Raw genomic sequence first — 13,037 nt, forward strand, 5'->3', positions numbered from 1 at the left:
GCGGGCCGTCTGAACAGAATGCCGTTTTTCCCATTGTAATCAATGGGTAGATGTCTGGAGGCGTTCTGCTTCCGATTTTTCAGCCGTTTACGGGCCGAAAAATGGCTGAAAATAAGCCGTGTGAGCATACCCTAAAGGGATTTATCAGGGTTTAAAGTCTAAGGACAACCAGTTTTTGTTTCTCCAATGCATATATATATATATATATATAATCAAAAATGAAACCGCTTTGCAAATAGTCTTGCTATAAAAATCCTACCGTTTTTGTCTACAGCTAATATGCACATCTATGTGACTCGTATGGTTAAAGAATACCAACAAAGTCTGTTTCTGTGTCCTGCAATCATATGTTACTCGCTACCATCTGCCCCCTATGCTACTGTCTGTAGGTTAGCAAGAAAAGGGGACAGAAGTAATGGATTAACACATGACTACATACAGGGTTTGTTTGTAATGTGTAACTATAGAGACACATAGGTCTGAAAAGGATCTATAGATACATTTTAAATACATTGGATCAAAAAAATAAATTCGTTGCTTAAAGAGACTCTGTCACCACATTATAAGTGGCCTATCTCCTACATAAGGAGATCGGCGCTGTAATGTAGGTGACAGTAATGCTTTTTAATTAAAAAAACGATCTTTTTTCACAACGTTAGGAGCGATTTTGGTTTATGCTAATGAGCTTTCTTAATGCCCAAGTGGGCGTACTTTTACTTTCGACCAAGTGGGCGTTGTACAGAGGAGTGCATGACGCTGACCAATCGGCATCATGCACTCCTCTCCATTCATTCACACTGCACTAGCGATATAGATATATTGCTATGTGCAGCCTCATACACAAGCCCTAACATTACTACAGTGTCCTGATAATGAATACACATGAAATCCAGCCTGGACGTCATGTGTACTCAGAATCCTGACACTTCTGACTCTTTTTTGTGAGATTCCAGCAACGGATACGAAATCTCGCGAGATCTCTGAGCTAAACGAGATTTGGTTTCACTTGCCGGAATCTCACAAAAAAAGATTCAGAAGTGTCAGGATTCTGAGTACACATGACGTCCAGGCTGGATGGTCATGTGTATTCATTATCAGGACATTGTAGTAATGTTAGGGCTTGTGTATGAGGCTGCACATAGTGATATATCTATATCGCTAGTGCAGTGTAAATGAATGGAGAGGAGTGCATGATGCTGATTGGTCAGCGTCATGCACTCCTGTGTACAATGCCCACTTGGTCGATAGAACATAAAGCACAAATAGCTAACTAAACTCAAAACGAAACAAAAATAACTCAAACGTAAAAAAATGTTTTTTTTTAAACTTTCTGAAGCTGCCAAAATCAATCTGCCTCCAATTGCGATTGTATCTCCAAAAACACAGAAAGTATCACTACCTACTACATCTGCCTTTATTGATGCAAGCCGTAAGTACTGCGGTTATCTCTTACACGACACTTCATATGTGTATAATCTTATTATTTTGTCTCAAGCATCATAATATAAAGAAGAAATATAATTATTTGCTTATTTGTAGATCTGTCCATATAAATAAAGTATCCGATATTAACATTAATGCCACTAGTGCATGTGATTCACTGAGGACCCAGCATACTAGTTTCTATATAAACACTGTGTAAAGCGTTATAAAATAGTGAGTTCTCTTCCAACACAGAAAGCTCGGATGATGATAGAATAGTAGCATATCATTGGGAACAGATTGAAGGAGCATTACAAGAAATGAAGACAGGAGGGGATAGTCCAGTCTTACATTTGTCCCACCTGGTACTTGGAAACTATACATTTAGGTAAGACCGTCATGTTTGGTTTATCGTAAACCTATTCAATTATGCCAAACGAACATGTCCGTGAAATGGAATATTGTATGAGCAATCTTTGTAAATTTGATATTACCTGAAGACACTTTCTGGCTATGCAGTTTTAGATAATGTTTATAGTATTATTAAACATTGGACTTATGCACACGACCGTACTTTTGGGGCCGCAATTTATCTGCATTTATGCAGATAAATTAGGTGCGGGCGCCTCAAATCTGCACTGGTGAGTACAGACATGTAGGCTAGAAGAAAATGAGGGCTGAAGGATAAATCTGTTGTCCCTCTTGAAAGCATACATATACATGTATTATGCAATATATAAAGAACTTAAATCTGGTAAAAAATAGCGCCCATCGAGCTTGTCTCGGATTAAGCCTCCGGGCAGATTCTAGGAAAACCAGATTCTTGTGGTCAGTAAGGACCGTTACCTGGTGTCTGGCCCCCTCCAGGAAGTGACACCACTCTTCAAAAGCCCATTTAATGGCTAAAAGTTCGCGGTTGCCAATATCATAGTTACTCTCCGTGGGCGAAAACTTCCTGGAGAAGTAAGCACAGGGGGCGGAGATGGGTGAGGGACCTGGTACCCTGGGACAAGACAGCCCCCACTCCCACCTCGGACGCGTCAACCTCCACGATAAATGTCTCCCTTTGGTTGGGCTGAACCAGCACAGGGGCCGAGATAAAGCACTTCTTGAGGGTCTCAAAAGCCTGGACGGCCTCAGGAGGCCAGTGGAGGACATCAGCACCCTTGCGAGTGAGGTCCGTAAGAGGCTTAGCGACGACCGAGAAGTTGGCAATAAATCTCCTGTAATAGTTAGCGAACCCCAAAAAACACTGTAGCGCCTTCAGGGAGGCAGGTTGGACCCATTCCGCCACAGCCTGAACCTTGGCAGGGTCCATGCGGAATTCATGAGGAGTGAGGATTTGACCCAAAAATGTTATCTCCTGTACCCCAAACACACATTTTTCGGTTTTCGCAAGCAGATTATTCTCCCGGAGGACCTGGAGCACCTTCCTGACATGCTCCACGTGGGAGGACCAGTCCTTGGAAAACACTAGTATGTCATCAAGGTACACTACAAGAAAATTTCCCAGGTAATCTCTCAGAATTTCATTAATAAAATTCTGGAAGACAGCAGGGGCATTACACAACCCAAAGGGCATGACCAGGTATTCGAAATGACCTTCGGGCGTGTTGAACGCAGTCTTCCACTCATCCCCCTCTTTGATGCGGATAAGGTTATACGCCCCCCGTAGATCAAACTTAGAGAACCATTGGGCCCCCTGAACCTGATTAAAAAGATCCGGAATCAAAGGAAGGGGATACTGGTTCCTTACAGTGACCTTATTCAAGTTACGATAGTCAATGCACGGCCTAAGACCACCATCCTTCTTCCCCACGAAGAAGAAGCCAGCACCTACAGGAGAAGTAGAGGGGCGAATGAAACCCTTGGCCAGGCATTCTTGGATATATTCCCTCATGGCTTCACGTTCAGGACATGAAAGATTAAATATCCTACCCTTAGGAAGCTTAGCACCTGGTACCAAATCGATAGCGCAATCGTAATCTCTATGAGGGGGCAACACCTCGGAGGCCTCCTTAGAGAAAACATCAGCGAAGTCCTGAACAAACTCAGGTAGCGTGTTTACCTCCTCACGGGGAGAAATAGAGTTAACCGAAAGACATGACGTCAGGCATTCACTACCCCATTTGGTGAGATCCCCAGTATTCCAATCAAACGTGTGATTATGCAACTGCAACCAGGGAAGACCTAATACCAGATCGGACGATAATCCCTGCATCAACAGTACCGAGCACTGCTCCAAATGCATGGAGCCAACAAGGAGTTCAAAAACAGGAGTATGCTGAGTAAAATAACCATTAGCAAGAGGAGTGGAGTCGATACCCACTACCGGGACAGGATTAGGCAAATCAATAAAAGGCATTTTTAGAGACATAGCAAATTCCACAGACATGATATTAGCAGATGAGCCTGAATCCACGAAGGCACTGCCGGTGGCAGACCGACCACCAAACGAGACCTGAAAGGGAAGCAAAATTTTATTGCGTTTCATATTAACGGGAAATACCTGTGCGCCCAAGTGACCTCCCCGATGATCACTTAGGCGCGGAAGTTTTCCGGCTGCTTATTCTTGCGCCTGGGACAGGTGTTCAGTTGATGCTTGTCATCCCCACAATAGAAGCATAGACCATTCTTCCTGCGGAACTCTCTACGTTGTCGGGGGGACACGGAGGCCCCGAGTTGCATAGGTACCTCCGAGTCTTCCGTGGAAGAGCGAGGAGACGGGACCTCGGGGGGAATCGCAAGGAAGTCAGAGGGGAAAACACTGAAACGTTCAAGCTGTCGTTCCCTGAGACGTCGGTCAAGTCGTACTGCTAAGGCCATAACCTGGTCTAGGGAGTCAGAAGAGGGGTAGCTAACAAGCAGATCCTTCAGGGCGTTAGATAAGCCTAACCTAAACTGGCACCTTAGGGCAGGGTCATTCCACCGAGAAGCTACGCACCACTTTCTAAAGTCAGAACAGTATTCCTCAACAGGTCTCCTACCCTGACGTAAGGCCACCAACTGACTCTCGGCCAAGGCAGTCCTGTCAGTCTCGTCGTAAATGAGTCCGAGGGCAGAGAAAAAACGATCAACGGAGGAAAGTTCAGGGGCGTCAGGAGCCAAGGAGAAGGCCCACTCTTGGGGCCCTTCCTGGAGTCGGGATATAATGATTCCCACCCGCTGGTTCTCGGAACCTGAGGAGTGAGGTTTTAGACGGAAGTAAAGTCTGCAACTCTCCCGAAAGGAGAGAAAAGTCTTACGGTCCCCTGAGAACCGGTCAGGTAACTTGAGGTCAGGTTCTAGAGGTGAGGCGAGGGGTACTACTATGGCAGCGTCAGGCTGGTTGACCCTCTGAGCCAGGGCCTGGACCTGTAGGGAGAGGCCCTGCATCTGCTGGGTCAGGGTCTCAAGGGGGTCCATGATAGAGTAGAAGAAAGGGTAGACTAGGTATGGGCTTGTGATTATGTTATGGCAGGAAGAAGGGGAAGGGAATAAGTGAGCCCTAATCTACCCACCGCCCTGTCCCTGCCTACTTGCAACGACCCGCCCTAGGCGACGGGGTGCAACTGGGCGGCGGTCCCTACGCTGACTAAGTGCAAGGGAATACAAACAGGGAAGGGGCAGTAGCCCACGGAACACCGTGAGGAAACCAGAGTGGTCCACGAGCCAGTCAGAATCGGGATGTCACGAAGTATACGAACGCAGAGCAAGGAGCAGGAAGCAAGCCGGGGTCAGAGCGAAGCAGGATAAGCGGAAGCTGTAGCAAGGCTGAAGCAAGGCAGTAGCAGGCTGGAGCAAGGCTGTAGCAAGGCCAGGAAACCAGGAAGAATCACAAGCAATGAGGAAGAGAAAACAGCAGGTATAAATGGACAGGGGGCGGAGCTAACTCTGACTGACCAGGCCGCGATAGGCTCTCCCACTCCTGAGCCTGCCACCCTGATTGGTGGGAGCCGGAGTCAGTCTAAGAGGTCCGGCCTCAGGTGTCGATTGATTAATCCTGGGAGTATCCACAGACGTAGTGCCTGGCAGATCCTTTACATCTATTGATTCTGATTTAGTGTCTGAAATTGCGGCTGATCAAGGTTCAGCTCCCGGGAACCTTCCTGAGGACAAGCTGTTTGTTCCCCTGCAATACCGGCTAAGGGTACTTAGGGAAAATCATGACTCCGCACTATCTGGTCATCCAGGCATCCTGGGTACCAAACACCTCATTGCCAGAAACTATTGGTGGCCTGGGTTGCCTAAAGACGTTAAGGCCTACGTCACCGCTTGTGAGGTTTGTGCTAGGTCCAAGACTCCCAGGTCCCGACCAGCGGGCTTACTACGTTCGTTGCACATTCCCCAGAGACCTTGGACACATATCTCCATGGATTTTATCACCGATTTGCCTCCATCCCAAGGCAAGTCGGTGGTGTGGGTGGTAGTAGACCGCTTCAGTAAGATGTGCCACTTTGTGCCCCTCAAGAAACTACCCAACGCCAAGACGTTCGCTACCTTGTTTGTCAAACACATTCTGCGTCTCCATGGGGTCCCTGTCAATATTGTTTCGGACAGAGGGGTACAATTTGTTTCTTTGTTTTGGAGAGCCTTCTGTAAAAAGTTGGAGATTGATCTGTCCTTCTCCTCTGCCTTCCATCCTGAAACCAATGGCCAAACTGAGAGGACTAATCAATCTCTAGAACAATATTAAAGGTGTTTTATCTCTGACTGTCAATATGATTGGGTCTCATTCATTCCCCTCGCCGAATTTTCCCTTAATAACCGGGTCAGTAACTCGTCAGGGGTCTCCCCCTTTTTCTGTAATTTTGGGTTTAATCCACGGTTCTCCTCCGTTTCACCTGGTAGTTCCAACAATCCCGAGGTAGAGGTCGTTCATCGGGAACTGTGCACAGTCTGGGCCCAGGTTCAGAAGAACCTAGAGGCGTCCCAGAGCGTACAAAAAACTCAGGCTGATAGAAAACGTTCTGCTAACCCCTTGTTTATGGTCGGGGATCTGGTGTGGTTATCGTCTAGGAACTTACGTCTTAAGGTCCCGTCCAAGAAGTTTGCTCCCAGGTTTATTGGGCCGTATAAGGTCATTGAAGTCCTCAATCCTGTCTCCTTCCGGCTGGAGTTACCCCCATCTTTTCATATACACGACGTGTTTCATGCCTCCCTCCTTAAACGCTGCTCCCCGTCCTTGGCTCCCTCGAGGAAACCTCCTGTTCCCGTTCTCACCCCTGAGGGGGTGGAATTCGAGGTGGCCAAGATTGTGGACAGCAAGATGGTCCAAGGCTCCCTCCAGTACCTGGTCCATTGGGTACGGATACGGGCCTGAGGTGAGGACTTGGGTACCCGCCCGGGATGTTCACGCTGCGGTATTGTTCAGGAAGTTCCACCTTCGCTTTCCCCAGTAAACCAGGTCCACTTAGAAAGGGTCCGGTGGCCACTCATAAAAGGGGGGAGGTACTGTACTGTAAAGGATCTGCCAGGCACAGCTTCGGGGTTAACTCCCATAGGTAATCAGTCTGCACCTGAATCTACGTCTCTGAGACTGACTCCATCTTCCACCACTCAGGATGGCAGGCTTAGGAGTGGGAGAGCCTATCGCAGCCTGGCCAGACGGAGCTAGCTCCCGCCCTCTGTCTATTTATACCTGCCTTTCCTGTTCCTCCTTTGCTTGTGACTCTTCTCGTGTGGTTTCCTGGCCCAGCTACAGCTCCTAACTATTTGATCCTGCTCCATACTGACCCTGGCTTACTGACTACTCTCCTGCTCTGCGTTTGGTACCTCGTGCTCTCCTGGTTTGACTTGGCTCGTTCACCACTCTGGTTGCTCACGGTGTTGCCGTGGGCAACTGCCCCTTTCCCTTTTCTTTGTATTCCCTTGTATGTTTGTCTTGTGCACTTACTGAGCGTAGGGACCGCCGCCCAGTTGTACCCCGTCGCCTAGGGCGGGTCTTTGCAAGTAGGCAGGGACAGAGTGGCGGGTAGATTAGGACTCACTTGTTCGCTTCCCTACCCCCGTCGTTACAGTAGGACAATGTTTTACCCTAGGACAGTGGTCAGCAACCTTCGGCACTCCAGCTGGCGTGGAACTACAACTCCTAGTATGTCCTAACAGCCAAAGGCTCTATTAATCCAGCCGAAGGCTGTCAGGGCATGCTGGGAATTGTAGTTTCACAACAACTGGAGTGTGAAAGGTTGCTATAAACCCCTGCCCTAGGAGATTGCTAGTTAATTTTGATGTGATTCTTACCCTTTTAGGTTAACTGTTGCTGATTCTGATGGAACTACAAATTCGACTGAAGCATATGTAACAGTGAGCAAGGCGATAGACAACCCACCCATGGCCAACGCTGGACCTAACCAAGTCATAACCCTTCCTCTAAATCACATCTCTCTGAATGGAAATCTGAGCAGTGATGACAACCAGATTATCCGCTACGAGTGGTCTCTAAACCCCAGGAGTACAGGAAAGCTGATGGCCATGAAGGTAAATTGAATGAGTTTGTGAGGGCATATAGTTGTATATGGAAACAGGATTGAAAGAGAACACATCTCTCGTGTGGAAATATAATATTTCACATATTTTTTCTTCTAATAAGAATGATAATTATCATAATAAACTACTACTAATAAAAAAATAAAGCAACTTTGCAAATAATGGTAAGAAATATCTTTCCTTTTGTGTATACAGCTCCTCTGCAGACCTGTATCTCCTTATGGTTACAAACCGCAAACAAACACTGTGTAGTTTGGTGTTAATTTAGCAAGAAGAGGGGGATAGATGGAATAGAGCAACAAGTGACTTCTAGCATTAAACAGGTTTGTTTGTAGACTGTAGGCATGGAGACACATAGGTCTGCACAAGAGCTGCATACACAAAATGGTAGGATATTTGTAATAAAGACTACTTACTTTGTTTTTTTATTTTAGGTGTATTGGAGGAATAAAAAATGGTTGCATATAGCCTTGAAGCAGTAGTAGCATATTTATTGCCTATGAACATTTTTTACTTATTTTTTCTAATTCTTTGTGGTGTAAAATAGGACATTTACAAGCAGCTCCTTAACTTAATAGTATATTGTACAATAACATAAACAAACATATGACACGTCAGGGTGTTGATACGCTTGTTCTTACAAGTTTTGTGGCTTACCTTAATTTTTCATCTTGTACTTTAAAGGGTATAAACTCACCTTATCTTCAAGCTACTGCTATTCAAGCTGGAGAATATACCTTTCAGTTGACAGTGACTGATTCTTCCAACCAACAATCCACTGCTCACGTCACGGTGATTGTGCAACCTAGTAGGTGAACTATCTAATAATACTAAAGCTTTGCAATGTGTAATAAAGGAAAGAATACAGCACATTTAGCCTACAATCAGATATTCTTCTTTCTAAATGAATGGAGATGAATAGAGATGAACTGCAATACCAGACAGAGACTATGGACAAGAGTGGCGCTGTTCCTGGATGATGTGTGAACCCTTTTAAAGCTTGATTCACACATCATATTTGTAGCACTGTATTTACAGATAGGGGAGGTTTAGGATTTCTTTATTCTACTAATGTATTTCTCTTTCCTTATATAAGCATCAATATGTTCCACACTACTGTACACAAATGGGATCAGTTCCAGCTTTTAAAAAAAAAAAGAAAACATCAATGCGATTAGTAAAATTCCATGTTTTAACATTACCTGTTAAATATTTAAGTAGTACAGTGATCCGGAAGCACAATGGAATTATTTGTATTTTAACCCATAGAAAATAACAACCCACCAGTTGCAGAGACAGGTCCTAATAAAGAAATAATTTTCCCACTGGAATATACAACATTGGATGGAAGTAAAAGTAGAGATGACCATGGCATTGTCTCCTATAAATGGGAAAACATCAGGTATATGCACATCTATCTATCTATCTATCTATCTATCTATCTATCTATCTATCTATCTATCTATCTATCTATCTATCTATCTATCTATCTATCTATCTATCTATCTATCTATCTATCCATCCATCCATCCATCCACCCATCCATCGCAATGCTTTAAACTTGGAAAGACTCTGACGTGACCCGAAAATTGTCACAGGAACTATATTCGATTAGAGCACATCTTGTGCTGTCTTATTTTAGATTTATTTCTGTAGTCCTGTAATATTGCATTAATGCCCTATAGAAAATACTAAATATTTGTATCGAGACATACGGGACTGACCCTAGGTGTATGTTAGCTCTTGGGCAACATATTCACGCAGGGCTCCCTCATGGGCCCCCAAGCCCTGTGGGCCCTGACATCTGCCCAGGTCTTCCTGGTGTTGACGCTGCACATCTCATGTACAGTAAAGAAACACAAAGAAGTCCTATAGTTAACTTGTATTGTGTTACAATGTCTCCTGTTCATCCATATTACTATTAGAAACATTTCTGCTATCATGTTTATTATCGTTATCCTTATTATCATCATTCAGCATCTATAAAGTATTAGCGGGGTTGTCCATTCCTAATAAAAAGATGGCCTATCCTCGGGATAGGACATCAATGTTTTATAGGTCAGTTTCCGACTTCCAGCACCCCCGACGATCATCTGTTTTGAAGGAGCTATGAGAGCTTCTTTCTCTTCATTTCCTTTACTGCTCAGGCTGTGAATCGCCAACACACTTGTAGCGGCGGTTCACAGTATTACAGCCTTCTCCCATTCACTTCATGGTGAACCGCCACTATAAGTGTGTCGGCAATTCACAGTGTGAGCAGTAAAGAAAATGAAGAGGAAGCTGCGCTTGTACGAGCTCTGCGGTCCCTTCAAAACAGCTGGTTGGCGGGGGTTCCGAGAGTCGGACACCGACCGATGAGATATTGATGGCCTATCCTGAGGATAGTACGAAGGGCATATGCTCTATCCTGAGGATGGGCCAGCAATTTCTTAGGACTGGACAACCCCTTTAGCCTCATATGTTATTATAATGATTGCAAAGGTACTAATATTAATGTGTTCTTCATCTAAGCTTTATGTTTATGGATGTTTCAGCGGGCCGTCTGCAGTGACCATTCAGGACAGTGATAAACCAGTGGCAGTTGTCTCTAACCTCCAGCTTGGTACATACTACTTTCAATTGACTGTCAAGGACTATCAAGGGTTAGAGAGCTCTGCTGTCCTCTCTGTTACTGTTAAAGAAGGTAAATGCATTTGTATTCTTTTAATAGAGGAGTATACCTGACTAAAATCCATTAAGGGAACTTTGCTCGTCCTCTACACTGTATTTTCAATACATAGTTTAAATTCTGGTACTGTACCTTATTACTCCTATTAAATATTCTTACTGTAGACTTTCTGTAATCCAGCATTAACAGAACCTGATAGGTGCTGGACAGTCAAATATTTTGGGTCCCTCTGTATGTACTCCATATGTACTCCATATGTACAGACATATTCTCCCAATGAAGTAATGTACAGAGTCTATCGGATTCATACGGAATCTGTCAGAAAAAAACGCTGTATGACTCCATATGAAATCAGAGGCATAAGGAGGTACAGTAGAGGGCTCATGCACCTCTATGGGAACCTCATTACGGATCCATACAAAGTGGAGCCGGAACATGGCCGTGTGCATGAGCCCTTAGACTCGTGGAGTTTTTGGACTATTGTATTGCAGATTACAGGAATGTTACTGTATATAAATCTAAATTAACAAGTAAACACCTTTAGCAGTGATTTAAAGTACTGGCATGGCAGCTCTACAGTAGCAGAAAAGTTACAAGCTATCTACTCTTCATCATATATGTTTTGCATTGGCATGCTGTATTTAGTATTGTATACTTACTCCTTGGTTTAAAAGGTAATGTACACCTTAGATTATTATTATTTTTATTATTATTATTATTATTATTATTATTAAATGATCAACTTTTAAAATCACTTTTATTTTTTTTTTTTATACTTTTTTAAGATACAGCTTCTACGTATCCTGTATACATATAGAGGCTGTATCGTTCTGTCAAAGCCGATTCTGTCAGTTCAGCTGAACTGACCGTTTGGCTGAAAGCTGGTCCTGCGTGTTTCTGACACACAGGATCCAGCTAATAACAATAAGATCTAAGTTCATGACACACAGGACAAGCTTTCAGCCAACTGACGGAATCGGCTTTGACAGATTCTGTATGTTATAAAGTTGAATTTTTATTTTTTTAAGAAAAGTAATTTTAAAAGTTGATTAAAAACACTAAATACATTTATTTAATAGAAAGAAAAAAAAAAAAGCTTACAATGGTGTAATTATCCTTTAGGCCCATCTGTCATGTATTTCTGGTTTTTTTTTCATGCCACATTCAACATGCACTTATGAATGTAATAAATGATTTAGATATTGAACCAAGCACATAGCTTTTTAGGTAATTAGTCCAGAAATTATTAATGCTGTTGTGTTAACGTCGCACAGTGAAGGATGTTGAGTCATACAATGTTTAGATCCTATTAAATTATATAACGTGCTGCTGTAGACACACATATATGACAAAGCTATCATAAAAAATTAAAGGGACATATGAGAACTAATGCTGCTTCCTGGAAATGCTGACATTTCTACAACAATATAAAACGTTTGCATTATTATTTACATTTACCGCCAATAGAAGTCTATGGGCTCATACTGTGCGTATGAAATTGGAGGTTGGATTCATATAGAACCTGAGAGAAAAAAAATCATGCCAGGTTCTATCAAATATTCTAGGGGAGAATACTTCCAAAATACGGTGCTGGATGGAGGCACCATATGAAAGTGTCTACAGGATTCTGTGTCCTATTTTATAGGGCTCCATGTGCCGTCGTACAGGCTCTGCTGTGTGCTGAAGGCCTAAGTACTTCTTTTTAGGTTCCTTGGTGATTGTAATCACGTTCTCGATTTAAATGATTGTTGGCTAATAAGGCATGACCCTGTTGGGGCTGAAATGGCTAGTTTAGTTTATATTGACACATTGTGGCTCATGTAGGCATTTGTGTTGAAACCTGTCATATACCTAAACATATTACACAATTTCTTCTCAAATACAGATATTTCCAATAGATTTCTTTTATTCCAAAAACGGGGATGAGTCTAAGCTTCTGTAGTAATGCAACTTTTGTTTTATGCTGTTCCAATAGGTCACCACATGTCATACACATATAACACGCTACACTTGTAGCATAAAAACGAGCATGTCCTACTATTGATACATGACCCACAGTGTGTCAACACCCTGAAGGCGCAAAATCTATATAAGACAATAATTATATCACTGTTTCTTTTCCTATGTGTACATTTATAGCATTCTTAAATATTCTTGTTCCAGGAAAGAACAGCCCTCCTAAAGCTAATGCTGGTGGGACACATGTTCTTGTGCTTCCTAATAGTTCCATTTCATTGGACGGATCGAAATCTGTTGATGATCAGGGTATAGTGTCATACGAGTGGATGAGAGATGGCCAGAGCCCAGCAGCCGGGGTACTTATATACACTTTTGATTTATAGTTGTATTGGATCCGCATTGTTTTTGGTTCTGCAAGAGAGTCCGCAGCAAGTGGCTTTGTAGGAAACGATACTATAAGTTTAATGTTTGGCTCAATTCAATTAGAAATAAAAATATTGGATCTCAAATAAAGAACATT

At 43.4% G+C, this 13,037-nt stretch overlaps 1 protein-coding gene across 2 annotated transcripts in view; it reads left to right on the plus strand.

Annotated features, from left to right (window-relative positions):
- The window catches only part of KIAA0319 (KIAA0319 ortholog), a 43,901-nt gene that overhangs the window by 9,605 nt on the left and 21,259 nt on the right, over positions 1-13,037 (plus strand). Inside the window, exons 9-15 of one of the 2 annotated variants that reach the window (XM_075826564.1) lie at positions 1,337-1,429; positions 1,678-1,810; positions 7,653-7,881; positions 8,575-8,698; positions 9,160-9,292; positions 10,425-10,573; positions 12,722-12,873. In XM_075826564.1, the coding sequence (XP_075682679.1) occupies positions 1,337-1,429; positions 1,678-1,810; positions 7,653-7,881; positions 8,575-8,698; positions 9,160-9,292; positions 10,425-10,573; positions 12,722-12,873 (1,013 nt within the window). The remainder of the gene's footprint in view (positions 1-1,336; positions 1,430-1,677; positions 1,811-7,652; positions 7,882-8,574; positions 8,699-9,159; positions 9,293-10,424; positions 10,574-12,721; positions 12,874-13,037) is intronic. The other variant, XM_075826565.1, reaches the window with a different exon arrangement.

The sequence above is a fragment of the Rhinoderma darwinii genome, chromosome 5 (genome assembly GCF_050947455.1).
Source record: "Rhinoderma darwinii isolate aRhiDar2 chromosome 5, aRhiDar2.hap1, whole genome shotgun sequence".
Classification (NCBI taxonomy): domain Eukaryota; kingdom Metazoa; phylum Chordata; class Amphibia; order Anura; family Rhinodermatidae; genus Rhinoderma; species Rhinoderma darwinii.